This window comes from Mesitornis unicolor, unplaced genomic scaffold (assembly GCF_000695765.1).
Source record: "Mesitornis unicolor isolate BGI_N332 unplaced genomic scaffold, ASM69576v1 scaffold11004, whole genome shotgun sequence".
Classification (NCBI taxonomy): domain Eukaryota; kingdom Metazoa; phylum Chordata; class Aves; order Mesitornithiformes; family Mesitornithidae; genus Mesitornis; species Mesitornis unicolor.
The window spans coordinates 57325-83596 of NW_010179441.1; the positions used below are offsets into that span (position 1 = coordinate 57325).

At 45.4% G+C, this 26272-nt stretch overlaps 1 protein-coding gene across 3 annotated transcripts in view; it reads right to left on the reverse strand.

Moving 5' to 3' along the window:
* Positions 1 to 9138: 9138 nt before the first annotated feature.
* Positions 9139 to 26272, reverse strand: part of CYFIP2 (cytoplasmic FMR1 interacting protein 2) — a 42706-nt gene continuing 25572 nt past the window's right edge. For all 3 annotated transcript variants that reach the window (XM_010182777.1, XM_010182776.1, XM_010182775.1), the window contains 8 exons: positions 20632 to 20775; positions 19239 to 19329; positions 18439 to 18569; positions 15290 to 15362; positions 14682 to 14776; positions 10533 to 10771; positions 9873 to 10020; positions 9139 to 9306 (listed from right to left, as the gene is read on the reverse strand). In XM_010182777.1, the coding sequence (XP_010181079.1) occupies positions 9139 to 9306; positions 9873 to 10020; positions 10533 to 10771; positions 14682 to 14776; positions 15290 to 15362; positions 18439 to 18569; positions 19239 to 19329; positions 20632 to 20775 (1089 nt within the window). The remainder of the gene's footprint in view (positions 9307 to 9872; positions 10021 to 10532; positions 10772 to 14681; positions 14777 to 15289; positions 15363 to 18438; positions 18570 to 19238; positions 19330 to 20631; positions 20776 to 26272) is intronic.

Consider the following 26272-nt stretch of genomic DNA (forward strand, 5'->3'; position numbering starts at 1 on the left):
GCTCCCCTGCCCGCCGCTCTCCTCTGTGACGGAGCCGGCCCGTCGCACCGGCAGCCGATAGCCCGGGCAAGCCGCCGCCCCCTGCAAGCCCAGCCCCACGGAAAGTGGCCTGTTGCTTCAAGCCTCGGTGTTTGCTGTTCTCCAGGTAGTGCTATGGCTGTGTTGCAGGTTGTAGAACTGCAGGGCTAAGTTGGGGGGCTGAGAAACACGTAGGTGTCTTGGGAAGATGGATATATCCTAATGGAGGTGTGGGGTTCCCTGCATCATGTACTCTCTGCTCAAAGGCATGTTCCTTGCTGAAGGTTGTGCCAAATTTCCCTAACGATTCTTCCTGACTTTTGAATTGCAGCGGGAAAGGCCAGGTTCCCAGCAAAGGTGCATCTGAAAAATAAATATCAACAAAAGGGCACTCTTGTGCTATAAAGTGCTGTGTAGCACCAGATCAGAAGTCCAGGACACAATTTTGCTATCAACAGCTGAGATTAAAGACTTAGCTTCCTCCATACTGAATTCCAGCCCTGAGAAAGTCGGCTCCAGCCCATGGGCTCCTCCATCACTTAAACTCATTTTATGGCCTTTTATTTTGTGACTATTTAGTTGGGGAGTTTCATCATGGCCAAGTGTTCAACTCGTAGAACGTAGATCGGGGCTGTAGCTACCCCATCAACTCCCCATCTCACTGCAGCTGAAGCCTCTCTTGCTAATATTAGTGTGTGAATGTTTTGGAGCATGTTGCACACCAGTGTTTTGCCTTCATCCCCACCCTCCCTTGCCGACGTCCTCCTTTCCTGTGTTTGTGCGTCATGTGTACACAGAAACCTACTGCAGATACAAAAGCTCTTTTGTTGCAGCAGGGGCCTGTAACCAGATTTTGCTGTAAGTCAGTAAAAGATAAGTAAAACCAATAGCTTTTATTCAGCAAGCCCACATTTATAGGTAGAAATAGTACCTGCCATGAGGCAATATCAAGGTGCAAGATCTGCAGGATCTGAGCCTGTCTGAAAACTTGCTTTTTTCCTCGCATAAAATTGTTCTACCTGTTAGTACAGAAATTGCCCTTAGACCATAAGACTGCAGCATTGCTAACGCCGCATGGCTCCGTCACTCAGCACCTGATCCTCTCTCTGTACCGCTGTTTTCTCCAGCAAATGTAATGTTCAAGTGTTTTGTGAGTAATTTGATTTTAATCGGGTCTGCTCATCAGTCACAGACCTGCAGGTTACTGGCTGGGAGAGACTGTGCCAGCCAAATCCCATGTCCTCCCCTCTGTCACAGGAGCACTTGATAATCAATCCAACTTGCATGGCAGTGGGTTTTGATGTAGGAAATGAAACATGCACTGATTTATCAGTGTTCTGGGAGCAACTTCTGCTGCTGTTATATATTATGCAGACAAAACACACTCTGGGCAAGACAATGGTGGCAGGATTTGGCCTTTATTTAGTGAATTTACTCACTGATGCTTGTTAAGAGCTATTAATGCAATGTATGAATATGAGGCTCATTGCAGAAACCGAGGTGATGGCTGAGTGGGACAAGTGTTTGCTGTGTTTGCAGTGCTGACTGCCTGCACTGGCTGGGGGAATTTGTGTCCCTGTGCCCTCGCAGGCTGCTCCACCTGCTTGCTCTGGTGCTCAGGGGTACTGTGAGGCTCTCCCCATTGCTGGACCTTCTCCAACACCCCCAGGTCTTGCTCATAGCTGGGAAGTCCTAATGGCAATGTGGTTGTTGGCAGTTAAACTGCGTCCAAAATAATTTCCAAGCTTCTCTGGGTGAGCGTTGTTGACATCAGTGCAGAGCGCAGTTGCCCACTGCGCACAAAGAGGTGTTAGCGAGGGAGCAAATTTTTATGCAGAGGATCTGAGATTAAAATAATCCTTTAGGTCACGGTACAACCTCCCAAATTACTGCCACAGCAGAGGGGGTGGTGCAGTCAAAAGAAAAAGGCACTTTGGGTCACAGCTTTACCTTCCCTGATTTCCTAAAGCAAGGGTCTAATGTGACCACATACGTGTGTGCTCATGTACTGCCCTTCACCCCCAAAGATACTTGACCCCATGAGCCACTTTTGCTGGATTTGACAAGGGGTGAGATCTCCAGGAGAAGCTGTTCTTGCTTCTGGGAAGAGAGGTAACATGACAGGGAGAGGTCCCAAAAGGAGGGGATGCCACAGCGTGAGCTGACTCAGACATCAGGGAAGGAGTGTGCCCAGTTGTCACCACCGTGGGAGAAGCTTCAGGCAGATCTTGCAATCCACCATGGGACACAAGTGTGTCACGCATTTCTTTCTCCCTGGTGCAGGGGCTGTGGTATATAAAATCACTGAGTCACAGGAGTTGCATTTGATGGATTTAGCAAGGCTACGTATGGCAACAAGGGAGTTAAAAGCCAGATAGGATTGGCATGGAATTGCCTGCCACGCTTAGTTAAGGGCAAGTTCAGACTGATAACAATAAAGCAGAGATGCAACCAATGCCTCTTTTATTGCTTCATATCCTTGTTTTAATGGAAAGGCTGTAATTAAGGGGATTCAGCTCCAAGCTATGACCTCACTGGCTGATACTCACATCAGATGTTTCCTTAAAAATAACTCATCAGAAATCAGGGAGTTTTCCTTAGCAGCTCAGTCTTGTAACAATGCAGTTCCTCCTGAAATACTGGTTTCCAGGACAGAAAACTTGACTGCAATCCAAGGGGTAGAGCAAGACAACTTTTCATGCAAATAACCTCTTCAGCAACATCAAAGGACTTTTCTTTCCCTTGCTTTTCTCTGCTCATCTCTTCTGGTCTGGAAAAAATGATGGAAAAAAACTGGATATCAATTCTCCTGTGTTACAAACAATTGTGGAAGTATCCTGCTAACAGGTGGTGGAAACTTCTGCCCTTCAATGTCTGCTAGGCACGGTTCCTGTGGAAACTTTCAGTCCAGGGCTGCAATATTCAGCTATGGGGTTTGTGTAGTTTGAGGGCCCCAGGGACCTGTCTGCTGCTTGAAAGAGAGGGTAAATCCTTGTCCTTCTGACAGTGACCTGATGTGTAGGGGTTAAGGGGACTGCCTGGTGTTCAGAGGTTTGCAGCACTACATGAAAGGATGCTCAAAGCTTCAAAGACTGGAGTTGTTGAGCAGACAGCTTTTAATTCAGCCTATCTCAAGGCAACATGTCTGCAGTGGCTGAGACTGTCATTTTGTGCTCCAAGAGTTTAGACAAGGCCATGAACATGGAAAGTTCCCAAGCCTGTCACACCCGTGGTGGGTTGCCATCCTTGTGCCAGTGTACATACCTGTGGGTCTGTGCTGTGGAGCAGCTGAGTGATCCAGGGTCATTAGGCCATAAAACACACCCCAACTCATTTCTCCCAGGGTTGTTAAATTTTTTATCCAGATCAGCTCAGTGATCCAGGTCACTGTGGCCCCATAAACCATCTATGTTGGCAGAACAGGAGTGGTGGGTTGGTGATGGATAGGAGGTGGGGGTTCAGCATGGTGATTGATAGGAGGTGGGTGGTCAGCAGGCACTGGAGGCCTCAAGGCATCAGAGCAGCAGTGGGTGCCAGGAGATGAAGTGACATGTAATCAGCAGATCATTTGTTTGCAGACTTCTTATCTGCCAGGTGTTTGCATTAGAACTCTAAATCAAGCAAAACTAGATATGAAAGGCACTCCTGGCTTGCAGAAGGGGTCACAGAAAGGCCCATTTTGTTATGTTTTTGAAAGAATAAAACAATAATTAGTGAACTTTGCATTAATGTTCTTTGCATTGGTGTAGTGCCTTTAATCTGTAGATGTAAACATGTTTAGAAACATTAATAAGAAGGATGTAGGCCTGTATCTTTGATGCTGGTCCCTTAGGGTTGGTTGTCCAAAATGGAGTCCTGGACTCTGATACTTAAAGGAAGAACTGCTTCTGGCTCCAGGTGAGAGCATGCAGCCCTTGGCACTTCTTAGGGCTGCTCTTAGTACTGGGGTGTCCACGAGACAAGAGCTAAAATGAGTTAAAAAAAGGAAAAATACGTCTTGATGGAGGAAAGGAGGAAAGCCAAACAACCTGACTGGTATCAGTGGCTGAGTCAGGAAGAAAGTCTTGCTCTCCTCTCTGCCATTCCCCATCGCAAAACCATGTTGAAATCAGTAAACATTGGGCAACTTTCAACCACCGGGCAAATAGTCCTCCAGTCACACACAAAGCTGCAGGCACATCATGTATCCCATGACTTAAAAGCACATCAGAAAGATCAACAGAGCTGCCTGGTCATGGTGTAAAGTTCAATTCCAATTTTATGTGAAGAATGTGGAATTTCTTTACTGTAAGGGTTGTAAAGCACTGGAAAGGGCTTCCCTGGGAAGGTGATGGAGTCACCATCCCTGGAGGTGTTTAAAAGACAAGAGATGTCGTGCTTAGGGACATGGTCTAGTGGGGGACTTAGGGCTGGTTTGATGGTTGGACTTGATGGTCTTTTCCAACCAAAACCATTCTATGATTCTATGAATCACTGCATTTTTATTCCTCTTAAGCTAGGAAGCTGTTGCCATGAGGAAACCTTGGAAAGAAGCTATGACAGGGAACATCAGTTACAGTATTTTGTCTGGATCTGGTGAAGCATAGGTGGTCCCACTCGCATAGATGAGTTGTTTCACCCTCATTCCTCAGTTTCCACTGCTCCTTCTTGCAGTCAGCAACCATGACTGCTCCTCAGATGCTGTTAACACAAACCTAAGAATGTTTTCAAATGGAAATTTGGAAAAAAATAGCAAGGAGAGTCTCCTGGAATAAAAAGACCCCTGTTGAGTTGACAAGGCTGTGGTAATGAGAGGAAATTAGCTCCTCAGTTTAGCTTTGTTTTGAGTAGGGCTTGTCAAATTCTATTAAAAATAATGATGTAATTTTTCTCTCCCCCAGCCCTCTTATACTAAAATGAGTTTTCAAATGAAAGTTTGTTGTAGAAGGATGTTCTTCTCAAAAATACTAACTTTTTGATAGGAAAATTTGTTTGTTTTGATGCTGTCCACAAAGCTTCATTTTTTTCTTTGGTTTTGTCAAAAGCTCAATGTTTTTATCAACAAAATGCTGCCATTATTCCTCTCAGCATTTTCTTTGTGCCAGGTGCAACTGGAGGCTTTCCCCAAATAACAGTTACCGCAACAATAATGACACCAATAGGTAAAGTCTGCCCATCTCATGAATGAGCCCGATTTTTATTTCTCTTCATCACAGAAGTAATCCCACATTTGTTGTACACACTGTTGGTTGCTGTGTTACGGGACATATCACCATGTACCAGATGCTTTACTCTTGCAGAAGCATTTCTAATGGAGATGGACGCTTCTGTTAGCTGAATTTTAGAACAACAGCAAAAAATAATAATACAAAACCAAAATATCATCTTCAGCTGCATAGCAAATATGGATCAAAAATTTAACACCGTATCAGATCACGAGCGTAAATATACCTCACCATAAATAAAATTCATTGTACAAAATAACTCAAGCAGCTTTTCATACAAATATGGTACATTTGACAAGAGTTTCTTGAGAATATTTTCTTGTTTTTTTTTTTTACACCTTCAATTCTTTTTTCTTTTGTTCTCAAACACACATGAACCTACTGGACTGGAGTAATGCAGGAGAGAAAGGACTAACATGTTGTTCAATGCTAGTAAGTGCTGTCAGAGTTTAAAAGGAAAATCCTTGAAGTGCTGAGCTTGAACTAGTTTGCTTCCCCTTTCTATTGTATCATCAGAAGTCAAGTGTAGCATCATCCACAAAAGGCAAGTGCACTGCCAATAGTCACCGTTTATAATGTTAAAATAGCCTAGTCTGACTTCATTCCCAACACAGGCCATTCTTTCTCCCCCTGTAATTCCTCTATCGAGCCAACAACTTGTATTTGAAGTAGATGTTCCAAGTGGTGGCTGGTAAGTCCTGGGGAGTTTGCAGACTACTTCAGAGTAAGCAGGAAAATGTAGGTAAAAAAGCAGGCCCATAATCAGTGGACTTAAAGTATCCAGACAGGGGTCCACATTTCCCTATAAATACAAAAAAATAGGGGTCCACAGACTGTAAAAGGTTGAAAACTATAGGATTAGAGCATATCTGCAAGGAAGACACCCAAACTTGGCAGAAAGTGTGGAGAACTGACCCTGTGGCAATCTGTTACTATTTATCTGTGCTGTCACAAATTTGTTCCCTATTTCCATTACCAATAATGACATTAAAAAAAGGATAGGAGGAAAAAAAATTCCATTTTCATGCAGTTCTTTAAAGACCTAAGCCTGGAGCTCTTTTTCATACACAGTCAAGGAAGGATAGCGAACTGAAGCTAAAAACTATTTGCATTCTTTAGATAATAAAATGATGACAACATCAAATCTCAGAAATGAAGACCATAAGATTATTCCTAGCTGATACCTCATACTACTTGAGCAACAAGGGAAAACATCTGCATACACTCTACAGTCAAAAACACTTTACATTTTGTTCGTGCACTTTGGACATTTTGCTCAAAACATTTAATCCCTTGGAATCTGAAGGGATTTTACGTTTTTGCCAGCAAATCTGAGGGCAACAGATAGATTTCATCTACCTGTTCTTTCAAGTACGTGCAACTGTATTTTGCAGGGTTTCAGAGAATTATTATGGCAAAACTACAGCAAAAGAATGCAAAGGGATATTCATGCTTAGGTAAAATACCTCATGAGTCATTCCAGACCTAAACAGATGAAAACAGGCGTTTAAATTCACCTTACTATGTCCTGTTGTGTCTAGGTAGCTGAGACTGGGCTATGTAGTGAAGTTCATCCTTTTGTAGTAACTTCTTACTCATGCTGGTTTCTGAGAAGACTCCAACATCCCACAATGTGTCAGACACAGTAGGACATTTAATTTGTGCTGTGCCCACAGGTGGCTCTGAGAGCCAGACAGGGACTTGTGCCACCTTTTCAGCAACACTTTCATACCAAAATAACAAGCACTTACTATGTAGGTCAGGAAAATAGGATCTTGGTTAGATCTATCTTCCTCATATCTCGTTTTCCACAAAAAATAAAGTGCTTGATTCTCCTTTTTCCCTTTTAAAAAATATATATCTGTAGATACTCTCACTCCAGTAGTGTAGAAGTGTTGGACCATGTTGCAAAACCAGAACTGACATCCCTAGTGGAAGAGTAAACAGAGAACAAGAGCCCTGCAGTGTCATTGAGGCCCAGATGCTCTTCTGTTGCTTCTCCTCACAACATGGAGAAAACAACTCACCTTGCCGAGCTGGGTCCTTCCCTGCCACTCACAGATTTCAGCCAGACTTCCCGAGATTTCATGTTACTTTCAGATGACTGTGCCACACAATTTCCTCCCTGCAGTTTAAATGTCTGCCTTGGTAATTAAAGGAAACTCGAGGTGTGAAAATATCCAGTGCTTTTCACGTGTGGGGTATTTATTGATTATCAAGGGAGTAGGTGGTGAGTGTCCAGGAGAACAAATTCATCTCACCCAGCAAGATCTCCTCTTGCTAATAGTACTTTGCTGGCTGTTGTTTCCTAAGACAAAATACTCCAGCTGGAACACTTCTCCTAATTAATTACATGTTCCTTCTACGAGAATAAATGCCCAGGCTCTGCCTTTTTAACACCTGTAGTAGTATGCACTTCACCAGGCATGATGAAAGGAATATGTAGTATCACATCTCTATGCTGTAACAGCAGTTATCTGCTGTGACCTGCCTAAAGCTGAGAGACTAAAATATTGCCAGTGATGAGGCTAGCATCATTTTCTCTTGGAGCATGTGGTTTGATCTCCTTTAACTTCAAGCACGAGCTTTTGTATCACTTCAGTGACACTACTGAGGGGAAGCAGGGAAGACCATGAGTTATGAAATCCTCCTTGAAGTTCCTACTGAATTTGTTCTCAATATCCAGGGATCTTAGATTAGCTGAGTGGGACAAGAAAACAGACTCCAGAGTTCCCTCTGAGTACCTTTAAACCTGGGAAATTCTGGGTATTTTTTAATGCTTATCCTGTATTTTACCTCTTCTAAACAATCTCATCATTTCTGAGCGATGGGAAGTTTCCTAAGCCCTGCTGACAGTCACCATTTTCTGAAGAAAGGTATTTGGTCACTGTGCCACTCGGAATTTGTCTAAAATGAGGGAAAATAGCATCCCAGAACATACACAAATTACACACCCCAGCTCTCATCCTTAGCTGAAGATCAAAGATCACATATGTTCAAGGTAACTACGTGTGCCTCCTGTCAGGACCAGTGATTATTTCTACCCAAATGAATATGTTCAAGAGCACATTCACAGGAATGCAGCCTCTTCTGTAGTCTGCAAGAAATCTTGTTTAGTCCATGGAAGATGTGTCTTCGGGGGAGAACCTTTTGCATTAAAAGAAGTGCATGTCCCATAACAGGGGGAAAAAACCAGGCCATTTTCTCTTTCCTCAGCTCTGAAGTGCTGAGGAGTTATTTGTCAACTACATCATAGCTATTCTGAAACCCGTGTGCCAAAGGTCCCTTTAACAGATGCCAGAATGGCCAACAGCATGGCAGAGGGCACAGAGGCAGCCCTTGCCTGGGGCATCCAGCCCAGCATGGCTCTTCTGCGCCCATCATTTGATCCTCATGGTGCTGCCACAGGTGGTATCCTGCCTTCATCCCTTCTTCCCCCAAAAAAGTCAATCAGGAGCTCGTTCTCAGACCCTTCTGCTCCATGGCTGGTGGCACACGTCACCGGGGGTGTTTGTTTGCCCCATTGCTTCTGCGGTGGGAGTGGGCTCCCGGCACTGCGGAAACATGGAGCTCTTCCACCAGGATCCCCACGTTTGGGGCTGCAATATGGCTTCAGAGTGATGTGTTCGACTGGATGAATCACAGGGAAAAAACAGACCACTTCATGGAAGAAAAGCACATTTCACCCACCCGCCCCCACCCACCCCCAAGTCTGAAAGCTACAAGTAAAACCGATCACAGGGATGGTACAGAAGAACATGCACTCAAACAGGGCTGGATGGGAAGACGCGTCCTCATGTGTAGTAGGCATACCCAGTCTTTGTTGCCAGGTCTCACGCCGTTGAGTTTACCCCTCCCAGCTGTGCTGGGTTCAGTCTCTTCTCCCTTCCCAACCCGTGCGGGGTCAGTGTCCACACTAGCAGGTGGTGGCCAGTGACTGGTGGATTGGGGGCTGGAAGCAGCGCACGTGCTCCACCGTGGAACTGTCTGTTTCCACTGACTTCATGTACTTGTTCAGGATGGCAAATATCTCGTTGTTCAGGATCTGATACTTCCTGATCCTGTCGGCCATCTTCTTCAAGGGCTGGAGCGATGGTGAGGGAGAAAAACAGCAGATGAAGAGAGTCTTATGTCATCTGAGTGGCTAGAAAGTACCAGTAGCTCTGCCCTGCTGCTCAGAAACCTTTGCTAAAGCAAAGCAGCTACAACACGTGTTACAGTTCCACTTAGCACCTCCCAGGGGCTGGTGACTCACTTCATTATAGGGTTTGATGACTCAAGACAGGGCATTAACAAGGTCAGTGAGTGGTCCCGAGTTAACCGATCTAAAGTCTAGACTCCCAGCCGCTTATTGATAAAGCCACTGAGATCACAGGATGGTTGCTGGAAATACCAGCTTCTCTGCTCCAGTTTCCCAACCCCAGGAAGAAACAAAAAGCTTTGGGAGAAAAAAGATTTCATTGTCAAGCCAATTAAAACCTTGGCCTCTCTGCTGAGACTGCAGATGGAAATCTCACAGTGAGTGTGTCCAGTCTGAATAAGGTTAACACCGGGCATGGCTATAATTTATCAGTTTGGACAAAGCAAGACAGAAAACAGAGAAAGAAGTGTGCTGGTTCAGATCCTTTGGGATCACACCCTTCAACTTACCACGTTTTTTATGATTTCATCCTTCCCGTCCTGCCTCTGCACCTTCAGCAGATGGTAGCAGAAGTCAAAGAGATCAAAGCGCCGTTGCTGCCCAAGGAGAACAATGATAGAGCAACCTGCCCAGTTCAGCCCATCTCCAAAGCACTGCCTGGAAGGAAGACAGGGTGATGGGGTGGGGAAAGATGACAGGATAGAGTTAGGTAAGAGAAAGTCCTACCATTGCACCAGGAACTTTCCTTGGTGAACGCCTAGGGAAATCAGATTCAGTCCTACTCCTAGAATGTGGGTGCACACCTAGAGAAAACAAACTCAAAATGCAGAATTACACCAGGGCCAGGCTGTGCAGGGCGCATCACAGGGTACGATGGATGAGGACCTAGCCTCTGACTTGGGCTGTTGGCCCATTTACCCAAGTCCTTCTTGCTTGTCACCTTGGGCATGTCCCTTTACATTGCTCTTTTCCCCATCTGTTCAGATAGAAAGCTCTCTGGGCACCTCTTTAAGTCCATGCACACCAAAGTCCTTTCACCAAAGACCCACATTTCCCCTCTACCTCTACACTAGCTGAGGCTATCGCTGCAGCTGAGGACATCGCAGGGGCTTGTCGGCCTCGCTGGCCTGTGCATGGCGCTAACAGCAGAGCTGGCCACGGACACTCACTCTGCAGTGAACTCGTTGGTGCCCACGGGGATGCAGTACACAAACTGCATGGCACTCCAGAGCCGGTGAAACTCCACGCACTCGTCCACGTGCATCACTCCGTTTGTCGGGGGTGGCCCGCGCCAGATGGGGTCCTGCAGGTAGCTCCTAATTCGCGTCAGGATCACCTCGAACATGGACAGCCCACAGCATAACCGCTCCTTCGTCAGCAAGTCACCCTCCCGGGCAATGGCTATTTGCTGAGGAGGAGGACAACCAAAGAAACAGAAATGACAACGTAATACAGATGGACCCTCTTGCTGGACTTAACGCTTCCCGGTCTCCCCAGCTCCTTCAGAGTTAACACAGATCCCGTGTGAGATTCAATCTTACCTCTGATGGCTGTTCCCATGGCACTCCCCACCAGAGAATACTCATCCCGCAAATGGACGAAGACTTAATATTGCGCTCCATTATATTTCAACAACCTAAGTGTCTTTTGAAATAACTATGTACGTCAGAAGACAAAAGATGAAGGCAAAGCTCTGATCAGAAATACTGATCCTTAATGCTGCTAGCACGCTGTCCTGTTACATTAGTGCTACTCAGCGTTGCTGGGTTTAATTTCATGATTTCTGCAGATTATGAAAATAAAACAGGAGAGAACAGGGACATTTTGTTTCCAAGGATATCGTCATCATCTCTTTAAAGTGTAAATAGTCTATGGCTTGCTTTATTTCTTTTGTAGATAGGGTTAAAAAGCTCTGAGGAAGATGAGAAGCCACCAGAACCTTAATACTGGAAAACCTGTGGTTTATAAGAAAGTCAAATAATATTTTGTTCCAGATGTGGAAGGTTTACATGTGTGGAGAACTTCTGTGACATCCCCACTCAGATTTACATGGACAAATCCGGAATGGCTCTGTTGGATGGAGTTCATTTGGCTTTTACCTTAAGAGGAAAATGAAAAGAGAACTGACTTTATTTCAACCTTTCAGCCTCATTGCTCCCCCAGGGGAAAAAAAAAGAGGATTTTAGATAAGCAAGCAGGGCCTCCCCCACCACGGGAGCACTGAGCTCACTGTGTGGGGCTGGGGTGCAAGCGTGGAGTTTGCTCGCTGCCCTGATACCCTCTTGGCTGCCCCCGTTCTCACCATTTCCACCAACGTTACTAACTTCTCTTTGCAGTGCTGCCAAAATGAAGACGGGAAATGGGAGCCGAGTGCTGTAAGAGCCGTGCCCATGGCTGTGGGAGGCTGCGGCTCTGCCGTGCTTACCCCAGTAGGCCCTGCAGCACCCTGGCCCCACAGGCAGAGCCTTTCACCCCTCTCACCACTTTGGCAGAGGTTTGCAGAGCAAGTGTGACATTTACCAACCCCCTGTCTATCCCAGGGGACTTCCTGGGGCTTTAAGTAGTTTTTAAGCAGTTGCTTCATTTCCAGCTGTCCCTGTAATGCCTGTAAAAACATCACCCCAGTCAGAATCACTGTGGAGGCTCAGAGCATCTGGTACAATGGGCAGGCACGTGCCCTGGCCAGACATAAAGAATATGAATTATGCTCAGTTTACTTGGTTCGTCTTTATTCCACTCTAAAAGAACATGAATGTGCCTGCACATCCCCTTTCCTGACTGTCAGTTTACGCTGGCAGTAACCTAAATCATTTTTAGTCTGGTGGCTATTGAAGGGTAATAATTCCTCTTTGTGCCACAATTTCAAGGACATTCTGTGAACCTTGGATCAATTAATGTTCAACTAATAGCAAATGTCAAGGGAAAGCCGTATTGCTGAGTAGAAGCCAGATTAGGTCTGGGATCCCTAGATCTGTTAAACACAGGAATATCACCAGTTTCATGGCCTGTATGTGCATATGTTTGCTTAGCAAGTAAAGATTAATTTTATCCATCTTGTTTTTATAGCTAAAGGCTGTACACTTTCTCTCTCCTTACCTGCTCCAAGCTCTTATAGGTACAGATTAGCACTTGCACACACTTGTCTACGATGGCAAAATGGGGACACAGTAGAAGTAAAGCCATTTCAAAAATAAATTAGGTGTTAGCATTACTGTTTGCTAAGATACAGTGATAGAACAGGCACTTTTAGTAACAAACTAGTCCAATGATCTTCTTATACTGTTTCTGAAGAAATCTTAATCTAGAAAGGGATGTATCTGGCTTTCAGACGATGCAGTGGCACTCAGTTATGCACATTCACAGACAGAATTTGGTTCTAAAATTCATCACCATTAGACCAGTCTTTGATACAGGACTGCTACCGTTGGGTAGATGTCTAACACAGTGAAGGCAGCTGGAGAGGTCTTAGTCTTGTGGCCAGAACTGCCTCACAGTCTGAGGTGCCACTGATTTCTAACACTGGGAGAGAAAGGGTGCTCTTGAGATAAATGGTCAAAGGATGCCACTGTGCTGGCTCCACTATTCCCTCTGCCTTCAAAAAGAAAGGCTCCCATTACTTCTAGTGAAAAAATCAGACTGACCAAACACTTCTGAAAATCCCTGATCAACATTAAAAAGGAGAGGATTCCTTTAATGAACCACTTTGACCGTCTTGGTTCTTTATGAACCACCTATCAAACCACTGCTTCTGGATTCCTAATGCAAAGCAATTATTTACAACAATCACCAAGAGTTAGTTCTCCTGCCATTGCACAAATCCAGTTGTGCCATACCTCTTTTATAGCTCATGAACTGGAAAGCTTGCAAGAACCATACCCAAAGCCTGATAGATCCCCACTAACTACAGCAGCCTCTGGCTGAGCCCTTTCACAGCATGTACTTATATGAAATGCATAGGGCCACCTTGTGGGGGAGGCATCTAGCAGGCAACTTCTGCTCAGGTTCTGGGCTATTGCTGAAAGGCAGGAAAAATTCCTGTATAGTCTGTGTCCAAAACTGCATTTCCAAAATGCATGTTCAAATCTGCGTAAGGAGCAAGCTTAGAAGCTATGGAGGCACCTATAGAAAGTGACTCGTGTTCATTTACATCTGAGCTCAAAAAAGATCTGGTACTCAACTGTACCTGTGTGATGAATATGGAAACAGTTTACAGAAAAATTAATTTTTAGCGGGACATGAAATACCTTTTGTTTTCATCACCATCATAACTAAGGCAGGGATAAGCAACGAGTGGACTCTAATAGCAGATTTCAATGATGATTTTGCATGGAAAGGAAGAGAGATAGAGAGACCAACACAAAGACACAAAAACACAGAGGTGAATTCTTTTTCTCGAGTGTCTCCTTTAAAAGGAAGTCAATGGGAAGTGAGAGAAGTGTCTACAAAGTAAGACAAAGCCAATTTCTTCGTTTTATATGATTTCCAATGAAGCAAAGTTCAAAATGTCCTTGATCCATCAGGAAAATAAAAAAATCAACAACTTTCTGCCTGCCGTAGATCTGTCACCTCATACAACTGAGTGTTCATTCCTCAGCAGTGCATTACAGAAAAAGGGTGTTGATTCATTTAATACTTTGAATTATTTTTATCCCATCAACCGCACTAAGCAGGCAGTGGAAATTTGGCTATTGATATCAATGGAGCTCAAATTTTGCCGATTACAGTGATCAGTCTATGGAGATATTTTTAACAGTACCCAATTTCTGCACAAGAGGTCTTTTTCATGCTGAGACCCACCTCAAGAAAACGCTTAAATGGAGCCGTAATTTTAAGCATGTGCTGAAGCTCTAAGCATGGGCCAGGAGGGGAACCATTCTCCAATGTGTTCCTTGACAGGGATGAGCTTAAAAATGGACCACACTGCAGCCCTAAATGGGAACCCCAAAAGTGATGGCAATTGATTAAGCCAGGGACAGCCCTGCAAAGTTTCCCCTCAAACCACTCCAGCAATTCTCCATCTTTTTAAAATGGAGAAGAGTTTTTCCGAGTTGTTCTTATGCAGAGCTGGCTTCTAGCATGCTTGCCTTACAGCTCCCTGCCAGCTCTCCAGACTGGAGGCAGCAAAACACCATCTCTGGACCCGCTCACAGATTTCCCTTCGAAGTGTCTGCTAGGGCAAGGATTTGGATTTTCTTGTCCGATTCATGATTTGAAAAAGAAAAAGGAAAAAAAAAAAAAAAGAGGTTCACTTTCCCAAACAGGCCATCTGGGGACTGCTATGAATTTTCAACAGCCATCCCTTTCAATGAAGTCCTTACCTGCGGAGTGCCCAGCCTCTCTATTAAGGGAACCAGGTGAAGTGGGGCATACTTGGCTTCGAGACGCTTCATGCGCACCTCCAAGCGTTCTCCTTCTGTCAAGCGAGCAGCAAACAGTGAAATGAGAGGAGGAAGTGGAGACCCGCAATTTCCGCCGAGCTTGCTCAGAGCTGCCCCCCAGCAACCATCCAACGAGACTTTGGACCAGAGAGCCAAACCGACAGCAAATGAGGGAACCAGTGATGCAGAGAAGGGAGGGATGTGCGATCGCAGTCTCAGCAGCAGCTTTATCACACATGTCCAAAAGCATGTCCCTGTTACTGTTCACTCCTGTTGAGATGGACATTTCATGCTGTCATTCTCCAAAGAGGCTGCAGAATGGCTTTAAAACCTTAAGGGAACCCCCAGATTGACTAAGGTTTCAGTCTGTAACTAGGCTACAGAAAATGCACCCTTGGCATTTGTTTCTACCTGACTTTTGGCTGTATCCACTTATCTATTACGAGGGGGAAGGAAGGCCAGAACTAATCCTCAGCAGAAATGGGAGAGAAACAGCTTCTGGGCAGAGACCTCTGAGTCTGCCCACTGCTTCTCTCACAGCTTCTTACCTTTGATGTAGACCCTGGGCAAAATATTTTGGAAGGGAGCAGCATGCAGCAAATCACAAACTTCTTCCTGGGACTGAGGCAGGAAGAAAGAAAGATAAAGTAAGTTAAAAAATACCTATAGGGGTTGAGTGTGTGGCTCAGGGACCTGGGCAACACTGCAACAATTCATGTCTACGGCACCTATTCAAATCCAACCCAACTCAGCAGTAACTCCAACGGTTTGAATCTAAATGAACTAAAACTGAAAGAAATACCTCTCAACTTAAGCCAGGAAGTTTTCGTAACTCAAATAAGTTACTTCCTGCCTGTATAAAGCCAGAGCTTTATATTTATTTTCTGTCTCGCTTACTAACACTGCAAGTAAGAGGGGATAACGAACATGGAGGTTTCAGTTTCATCTTACCCTGATGACTTCCTGCTGTTTATTTTTATAGTGAGCGCCCAGGTGGAAATGACCCTTTGGCTTAGTGACTTTAGGATGTGTACATGTAAAATATACTGATGCATGGCTTTACTGCAAATAGGTACATAATATGTTGATCCGAAATTATCTGGTGTTCTCAGCCGGTGCTATCAGACCAGAATCCCAGTGGTGTAGGCACCAGGGAGAATAATGTATAAGTCCAGAGAGGAATAACATCATGAGATGCCACCTGAGAGAATGCATGCCAATGCACTTGAGAAAAAATAATCCCAAACACAGATGCACAAGGAGGAGAAACCTAGAAATAGGCAGGTGGAGACTGAGGAGCGATGGCTGACAATACATTGTATACGAGTCTGCAATGGGAAACAGCAGCAAGGAAACCAAAGCTGTTTAACACAGAGGCATTGCGTCACAACAAGGCAATAGTCTGCTCCTACAAAAGTCTGGTTCTAGGACATGCTTTCAGTTCTGAGCTTATGGTAGAGATTTAGACACACTTGAAAGCAGGCCATGACAGCACAGCAAAAGATACTTGGGCCAGATGGAATGACTCAGCTGAGCCTGTTTGGGATACACAGGTGGACACCCCACCTTCCAGCCAAGGGGGAGTGGACGGTGTAGCATGGAGCTGCAGAAGGCTGTACTGGCGCATGGATGCTGGGATGAGAGCGAGTCTGTGGGAGTGCAGTTTGTGACACAGTGCTGGAGAGACAGGAACAGCCTGGGGTCCCTCCATGCGTAGGGGGATGCTGATGCTGCTGGTGTGTGCCTATCACCTTGGTTATTTTGTTTGCAAAACACTCTTTGTTCAGAGATGCATGTTCTTTCACTGCTGGTTCCCTCTGATAAAGAGTATTTTCACCATCTGCAGCCTGCATTCACCTGATACCAGTCCCCAAATTAGTCATGTTATTAATAGATCTCCTCCCCAAGGCCCATTACCTGTAAGAATTCTGTTTAGAAATTTAGTCCCAAACAACCCCTCATTCCTCAAGTTTAAGCAGTAAAAAAGGGGTAGAATAGAGCAGACTGTGCATCTTCCCTAGAGCAGTCTCTGCCAGCAAATACCACCAGCCTTCAATCCTTATAACAGCTTCGAAGATAATTGCACCGTAAAAGCAATTGTTCCTGCTGCATAAGAGCTCCATTAGAGGGAAAATCTTGTTACATGATGGCTCTACACATCTGACATCTTCCAATGAGTGAGAACCAGTGCCCGCTGTGTGCAAAATGGCTTTATATTCCAAAGCTATCTCGGTGTGGAAAAACTGGGGATCAGAGAGGGAGAGACTTTGGCTGGCACAGAAAGGGGGCAGATGTGGACTTTAACAGGCAGCCTTCCTAAAGCAACCCCCAAATTCTCACCGTCTTATTTTCTGCTATTCTAAAATGCCAGTACACTGCTGGTGTACATCTCCTGAGACTGGAGGATGTTTTTGCATTGAAATGAAGGATTTCTAAAAGTACCCATTTAAAGATGGGATGGAAAAGTCAAATGCAGTACATCTAGCATAAAATCCAACACCGAGAACAGCAGAAAGCAGCGATGAAGTCACAAAAAGAACAGAAACTGCCAGGATACAGTTGGCAGCTCTGGTCAATCTATTAACGCCAAGCTGCTAGGTGATACACATCTCTAGTTTTCTTAATCTTATGCAACTACTGCTCATTGAATGTGTCTGATACATCATATAAAGAACTAAGTGTCTAGATCTGGGGTTAAAATGCAAAGGCCAGAGTACAAATATCCATTTTGAGGACATGCAGAGATTATCAGTTTTCCTTGTGCTCTATGGTGGATGAAACTTGGAATCTTTAAATTTTCTTCTGGTTTCGCTCTGAACAAAACTTTCTGGCTCTGCTTGGAAATCCCATCTTATGCTCAGGAAGTCTTTCTGAAATATTTCTGGAAAAACTGAAACAACCCTGCCAAAACCTGCCCCTTTAGGACACAAAATATGCATTTTAAATGTAAAATTGTGTTGTTGAACACTCCTCAGTTGGCTCCAGGCCAAACTGTGAGATAAATTCATTATAAAGTTATTGTGTGAAAACTAGCAGGTAAGATGTGTGGCACTCAGCCATAGCCTTTGCCCCGTACCAGAAAGGGCATCACATCAGCTGAGAGGCTGAGACTTGTGCACGTGCAAAAGAGTTGTGCAGGGAGCAATACCAAGTCATCACTCCAGCTAAATTTTCAGTGAAGATAAGTCATAGGAAATATATCATCAGCTCCTCTGAGATTGCCTTCCTGTTGGATTGCTTTATCCTTATCACCATGAGAATCAATCAGGTTTTTACATTGCACTGGCACCCCAAAAGAGCAGAGGGCTCAAATCTACTTCTCACTGTACAGATACGTATATTAAAAAGTATTGATTCCTGCCCCAAAGAGCTTACAATTTAGAAATAAGCTCCAGTTGGTTTTATTTCTGATAAGGATGAACATGGGGCACCTTTGGGTCCAAGAACGAAATCTAGATCTTCCAGTATTCAGATTCTCCTTCAGCAATCCCAGATGTCAGTGACCAAGCGCCCATGCACACCATCCCCATGGCCATGCCCACAGACCCCAATAACACAGCCCCAGAGAGACCCTGAGCACACGAGAAGCTGGAAAGTAACATTTCCCAAACTCTTCTGCTGGAGAACCCACTTCCACTTATACTCTTGAGCTGGCAATTTCAAGTACGATCTGTTGGCGCAGGGGGTTTTGCCTTACCAAAGCCTGCTCGATAAGGAGGCAGAACAGAATGGCATTGCCCACTTCTCTGAGACTCTGGAACACGTCAGTCTTCAGCTCTGCGTACTCAATGATGTCCTTCAGCTGGTGGTGGAAAAACTCCAGGATTCCTTAAAAAACAAGGAAGGACAGTCAGTAAAGTGAGAGAAGAATCACCCTCTGATAGCTTGGATAAAAAGACAACCAGTACTGATATTTCCTTAATTACAAATTGCAAGCTGTAACTGCTAAATGGATAGATGGAGACTGGCATCAGGGAGAACCAGTACACAGTGTCTTACCCTGCTTTCAGTAACCCTTGGGAAATAGGGAGTAATTCACATGAAGTCCTTGGATTTCCTCATCAGAGAAAAAAAACAGATTCAAGACTGTAACAGAGGTCTTGGTGCTGGCTCATGTGTACCAGACAGTTTCCCTGTCCAGCTCAATGGCAGACTGATGCAAAAAGTCTTTGCATCAACTAAGCAGAACTTTGAAAAATATCAGTGAACCCACAATAACAAAAGCTTACAAAATCCTGAAAACAAAATAGAAGCTACATTCACCAGTCATCTGTGTGTTCAAAGGGAAATTTCCAACAGGAGATTTCCTGGAAAAGTTTCCTACACGTGTTCCAGTGTCAATAGCAAAGCAGCTGAACGTGGGGCCCAGCAAGCCTGGCTGCATGTTGCACTGGCTTGTCGGGAGCCAACCTTGTTTAATTACTAGTGTGTGCCTGAGCAAATGCTGTACCAACATGTGGGCGAGCTCTTGCTCAAGCATCTATCTGTAGCACCCACCTGGAGAGCCGTATTCATGTCTTGGCAAGCGGCATATCTTGGGCATTACTTCGATCAGAGTCTTCACGTACTGCAGGATGGTGCCCTGTAGCTGTTGGAGACAAAAGGAGGTTAAACTGGAATGATGGCTTCTCCTGGCGTTGGTTTTGAAAGATGCTGGTTGTGGATGGGTCCACATCTGACAGCACAGCATGAAACTTCAGCTGGAGTCCAAGAATAACTTGCTTAATTTGGGTTTTACTCAAATATAGAATTCAGCCCAAGTATATGGAGTTAAGAGTGCTTTTACAGCTTCCTCCCAAATAATAAACCACAGCTGCATGGATTTTCAACTTCAAAATACAGCTTGCTGTATTGCAATGTGTTTGCATTGTTTGCAGCTGAAATCCAAACAAGGCTCAGTCTTAGATCCAGCTGGGCTTGTGCTCCTAACCTAAAAAGCATTTCACCAGAGCCGCTATAGGAGTTATTCCCCAGCACAGGAAATGCTCCTTCCACCTGAGGAATGATCACCAGATATTCAGAATTTAAAAAGGGAATTTACATGCATGCAGACCAAGCTTCTGCAGATCTGATGTTTTGAACTAATATGGACAAGAGAGAAGTGTATTTCTTAGTATATACTTAGTCCATATAAAAGCGCTTCCTGTCATTTGGAGTTACACACCTGCATCCTGTAGATATTATATGGGATTATGCACTAAATGCTATTTAGCTAAACATAAAATCTTTGTGCTGTTAGTGCCCTTAGGGCAGATGGGATCATTTCCCTGCAGACATCACATTTCTCTTCTGAAAAAGAAGAGAACTAGAAAGCAGATAGTGTTATTGCCAGCCTGGCTTCAGAATATCTGATGGAAATGGGCAGTATGGCTTGAATAAGGACTCACCTATCACATGAATTTTCTTATAAAGACTCAAAATGTTGGTTTCATCAGTTTTGCTGCCTGCTCTCTACCTTCCTGCAGCTCTCCAGGGCTATCACAAGGCTCCAAGACCGAGTGCTCTTGTGCTATTGCTGAGCAAGGGCATGTCTTGAAGGTCTCCCAGACTGCAGCACAGGCAGTGCTGAGGGGCTGTGGGTGCCATGTCCCACCCCATTGCTTCCTAGTGGCTGTTAGCAAAGCATCAACTCCAACACCCCCAGATGTAGGTGGCTGATCACAGTAAACTCTTCAGGATGGTGGAAACACTCCATCATCCCACAGGAATCAGTGGGATTCCTCACCAACAGTGAAAATCAGACTGTTAATACAAGTGTTTCAGTGTGGACCAAGGGACATGAAGGTGTCCAGATGTGAACACCCTGAACCCAAAGCCCAGGCTCACTCTCAGGCCTGCACCTCTCAAGGCATTGAAGTTTCTCCATTGCCAGGGTTAGGCTGAGAATTACCAGGCTCTTGACAATCTTCAACAGCTCTTCCATGACCACTGCGATGCCTTGATAGCCGAGAAGCCTGCAGATCGTCTTGAAATGAGGTGGCCCCACAAAATTGCGGTAGGAGCTATAGATGTGACTGTAGGCAATGTTGAGAGGCTGAGAAAATAGAAGCACAAAGACAGACAGGAACATTTACCAGACCTGTACGTAATTCTCATACCACAGTATTAGGTTCCATCACTTCAAATAATTTTTAAGGAAGAGAAGGAGAAATAATAATACCCACGACAATTCCCATTTCTTCTACTTCTTGTGGCAGAGATTGCTTTTCTTCCTACATAGTCAGATATATCATAATCTCAACACACTGTCACGTCACAGGGCTTATTACCCTGCTCTGTAGCAACACCAGTTTCATTTCCAAGGTAATTTACTCTTCCAGTCAAGGATTTCAGTTCAGTGGCCTTTTGCCTCTTCAAACCCAAATTTTTCTCTACTAAAATGAAAAGCTTTATATATAGGTAACCAGAGTTATTTTTTTCCTAGGGGCACTTGCTTTAACTGAGGCTTATTAAGAAAAGTAGGAACTGCAGCATCTGACCTTAAGGGCAGTTGGTAGAGACACAGAAAAGATCCTTTTTGCATTCTGCAAAGCTCTCCATCAGCCTCTGCACTTTACAGACATCCCCACGGGTCTGTGAAAAGGGCAAGAATTTAACCCTGGTCTAGGAAGAATAGTACCCAGGGCTCTGACCTCCAAAAAAATTTAGCAGAAAACAGAAAGTGATTTCCAGGAATGTACCCTATCAGTGTAATCTTGGAAATGTGGAAATTGCTGCAATGTTTTATCACTGGAACATTTATGGGATCCATTTGGTGTGAGAGAAACAGAAGTAGGGGGAATTAATTCACTTGTGTGATCTGCAAAAAAACCCACTGAAAATCAGATTTAGTCAAGACACCACATGCTCGGCTCGGGCTCTGCAATAGAAGTGTTGGCATCGTGATTCAGCCCAGCAGAGAAGGGCTGCAGTCTCTCCCCATGACATCTATAACTGCAGCCTCAGGAAACAGCAAAAAAGCCCATTCTTGGAAAGATTCTGGCAGGTAGTGCCCTGCCAGCAAAACACTGATAAATACTTGACCCATACCTACCAAAAGATCTTTCTTTAACAAGGATAAGACAACAAATTAACCTGTATCCCAAATGCACTGTGCAAGGCTGGCTTTGCTTCTTGTGTGAACGCTGCACAGAAGCATGGAGCATCCTCACTTAGCGGGGAGCTCCCTTCCCTGCAGGTACCGTAGACCCTGCTCCATGGAGATTCCCTTCCTGCCAAGAACGGATCCAAGGGAGCCGAGGGACACACGCCCTGAAGAGCTTGGGGTGAAAGGGAGCAAGTAGCAGACCAGGACAAAATGTTGTCTGTCCTCCAACACTGCTGCACCCGGCAATTGCAGTACAGCCGGCTGAAGGCTTGGGTTGTCCTCCAGTTCTGACTCACTGCCTCGAGATTAACACTTCATTCGAGTTACTAATGAGTTACAAAGTGAAGCTAAGAACTGGAGAAGTATTTTCTTTTGCTCTCAGACATAGAATTTCAGTGGACTGATGTACTGATTGCATTTTCATAGACTTGTCAGTTGGTTTAATCAATTAATTAATTGTCCCTCACTGTGTTACAGTCCCACTGCTCTGGTCCAGTATCTTATTGCCTACTACAATTCCTAGGTGCTCTTTGAAAGAGCTAGCAGACAGAAGACACAGTCTCCTACTTTCTGTGAACTGTAATTCCACCTCCTGGTCCTGGTAGTTGAAAAAAACCCTTTAACACCATTATGTACAGAGAGGCTACTCTGGAGGTTCAATAGTGCAGTCATACAGCGAGCATGAACCTTCTCACCTATCAAAACTAAACTCAAGGGCCTGAGTTAGTACAGGATGGAGCTGAAAAATTATTTAGGCAGACAGAAGCCTACTTTCAAAGCTTCTTGAATGCCAACTCCTATTCAGAGAATGATGTTTGAGCATCCTGCTGTGGCTTCTATCTGCATCCTTAGACAACCAGTCTTTAAAATTTTATTTGGAAGAGACTGATCCAAAGGTACTACATATGCACACTGATACATGTGAAAAATGGCAATAGGTTATAGTTTGAAAAGTGCATCTGCTTAAACACCAAGCAACGTCCAGCCTGGAACATTTGCCAAGTGGCCAACAGGATCACCCCAGGGCAAGCCACACACCTGCTGGAGCTCCAGCCCCACCATGGTCCCAATGTGTTTTGTTGCTGTGGCTTTTGCAATCAGTCATTCTAGCCATGGGCATTCCCAGAAAGCGTCGTGCTGCAGGGGAGATACAGGTGGCCCTGAGATGCCTCATTGCACCTTCCTTCCCTGCCTCCTCTGTTACGTCCCCACAGTTAGCACACCGGTGGCTTGTGAGGACGGGGGGGGGAACTAAATATCCCCATTTCAGTGGGCTCATGAATCCACACTCATTTCTGCAAGCCTCTTTGCTACTCCATGGCTAGGAGACAGGTCTTCTGTCTACACACATGCCATGGTCCCCTGAGATAAGTTACCACTGGTAGCCAGTTGTTGAGCAACAGGTCAGATTTTCCCCATACTGAGGCTGACATTTGCTGTATAGGTAGCAAGCGGCTGCTGCTGCCATGCAGCTGCCAACCTCGCAGCACTCCCTCGCCTCTCAGTGGGATAACGGGGCTGGAGAGCAGCTTTCAAGTGAGCTCGTCCCTCAAGTGGAGGTCTCTGCAGTAGTTCAGACTGGGAGAAGACACATTTTAGGATGTGCATTGCCTGCAGACGAGCAGGATGATTCATCCCCGCCTGTCTGAAAGATGAAGTAGATTCATCAAGCTCTCCACAGAGCCACACAGCGCATTAGCATCAGGCTTGCATCTAATAATAATACTCTGCCAGCAATTAAAAATGTAACTCCATTTAAGGGTGAGATACACAGCTTGGGGTAAAGACTGTAGGATGTAAAAACTGACACCAGTGGGTATTTTAAGAGAAAACAGCTGAAGGTACAAGCTGGCTGCACGGCACAGCCTGCTCCCCCGTGCTGGGTGGCTGCTTCTACCCCCGCAGAGAGCCAGACCAAAGCCCTCAGTCTCACCACCTCTTGGCACTGCGGAGTTTTGTCCCACCTTTGGTTTGGGGCTAAATGGGCAGGTGCTGGGGCCAGGAGGCCAGGAGTGTAGGCAGGCTGAGGGTTGCAATGTGGGGCAGAGCTCCTGGTGTCCTGCAGAGCCCAAGCGCCCTGTCCTGCACTCAGGTCTCAGGGACAGCCATCCGTACTTGGGAGCATGTGGGGAAGACACTCACATTGCTCTGGAGGCTCAGGAGGTTACTAGAGATGCTCTGGAGCAGATTCAACAGCAAATGCAGCAAAACAAAACCTACTTGTCATTTCCATTCTTTGAGCTTGTTGTTGGCCATCACCCAGACCTGTCTGAGCTCACCTGAGGGAAGGCAAGGAGAGTTTCATCTGATAAAATTGATCAGAGAGAGACATCATAGACAGATAATACTGCAGTGTCAGAGCCTCCTTGGAAAAATGAAGAGCTAACAAAGGAGGACTATACCTAGACACAAAAAAGGACTTGCAGACAGCCCCAGACTAGTCCAGGCTCCCAGCCAACCTCACTTCAGTGTCACAGCTGAGATGATGCCTCAGAAGGTGAAAAACAATTCTGACCAGAGTTGTCAGAGGAGGGTCTCTGAGTCAAACAGCCTGAATATGCCCTGGTTCCTTCCCCTGCCACAAGCAACCTTCACTCTCCCTATAATGCTGTTACCATATTCAGCTGTATCAGCCAGTTGCTAAGACTTTCCTGTAAAAAAACCCATATTCCCTAGCTGGGATGGTCAGGACACATACAGTGCAGCAGGTGTGTTTATATACTGTATTGAGACTGTGTCTGTGTATATTCTGTGTCTCAACATAATGCCTCACTATACCAACTACTAATTTTCAGGGACTATATATATACACTGCTGTTATTCACAGCAAGCCAATGGCTGTGGCAGACCAGGTAGCACAGCCCACGGGGTCGGCTGGAGGGGATCAGCAGCCCCCGCTGCCAACACCTCCTGTTGCTACCACAGCTCCTTAACGCCTTTGTGCTGTTGCTGCAGACAGAAATAGAGCGGCTCCATCCCATTCACACGCTGTAACTATATTTACAAGCGCTGGCAGCATGCACTGTCCTTCAGGTTACATCTCCCTGCATGCTCGCTAAAAAAGGGGGGGGAACAAATTCAACCAGGGAAAGGGAAATAGCGATTTCCAGTGAGTCTGGCGTGACCCTGGGTCCAGCAGTGCCAAGAAAAACAGAAGCACTCATGAAAATACATAAATGAAGCCCAATTTAAAGCACTTAAAGAGCTAAGAAGTGGTTAATGAGCAGTACCAGCAGTTGCTGGTAATTTTGCAGCTCCTTTGTCAGAGACTTGGCAACCTGCTGTGTTTTATAAGCTGCTGAATGACAGAAAATGGCTCAATTTCTGCTGGCCACTGGAGAGCGCCCAGTGAGGGGTCCCACAGCCGGGTCCACCTGCAGCTATGGGGAACACCAGTGCTGGAGCAGTCCTGGCACTGGCATGGTTTTGGCGTCTTCTCTTCCTGGGAAATGAGAATTTAAAGCTCATCACCAGCATAATGTGGTGCAAGCCTAATTTTGGGAGCAGGAAATACCAACACCACTGAAAGCTTTGCTGCGGTTTCCTTTGAGCGTGCAGTACTGATCACAGCACGGAGAAAGGTGAGCAGGACCCCTTGCTAGCCTAATCCAGCTATTCACATTTTCCTTGGTTTCCTCTCTTCCTGTTAACACGTTATTTGTGAACAACTGAAATTTAATTTTGAATCAACTGTGAACACTGATAAACTCAACAACCCACACACAGTAAGAATGCAGTTGTCTCATGAAAATGTTACCACCTTGTGTAATACACCTTTCCGGAGCACAGATTTGCATCCTTAGCTCTGTCCCTGCAGGCAAGGATGTACTTCACTCACAGCACGGGAGCAGCTCAGAGCTCTTTATCCCCCTGCTCTTGAAAACAGGACTGAGCCATGTAAATGGCAGGAAGCCACCTGGGAGCACTTTAATTTCCATCCCTGCCCATAACTGTCATCTCTGCTCCCTGTTTTCAGCTCGCTGGCAGCCGCAGCTCACTCACAGAGACAGAAGGGAGTACAGATCTTGGAAGACAAAACCAAAACACCCAGAACTGCAAAACATAAATCAATGCAAGGATCCCACATACTCCCCAGCCTTGTGATAGCCCCTCCTGATGAAGTTTACATCATCTCATCGCTGCTGGTATTTAGAAGATCCTTGAAACGTTGCAAGCACCTTTCCAGGAGTGACATGGAATGAGGAACTCCAGACCCAGAACCAATATTTCTGCTGGGAAAGTTCATCTTGAACACATTTTGGCTTCAGAGAGCAGTGAGTCACTTGTTCAGAGCCTCTCCTTACCAGTGCCACGTCCGTCCCCTCCTGGCCACAGACTTGGGCTGCTCCCCCAGAGATCACCAGCCCTGGCTTTGCCTCTCCCTCCTGCTCTCCCACCAGACTGCAAGGGGACACCCCTGGGTTGTCTATAAGGCAGGGGCACT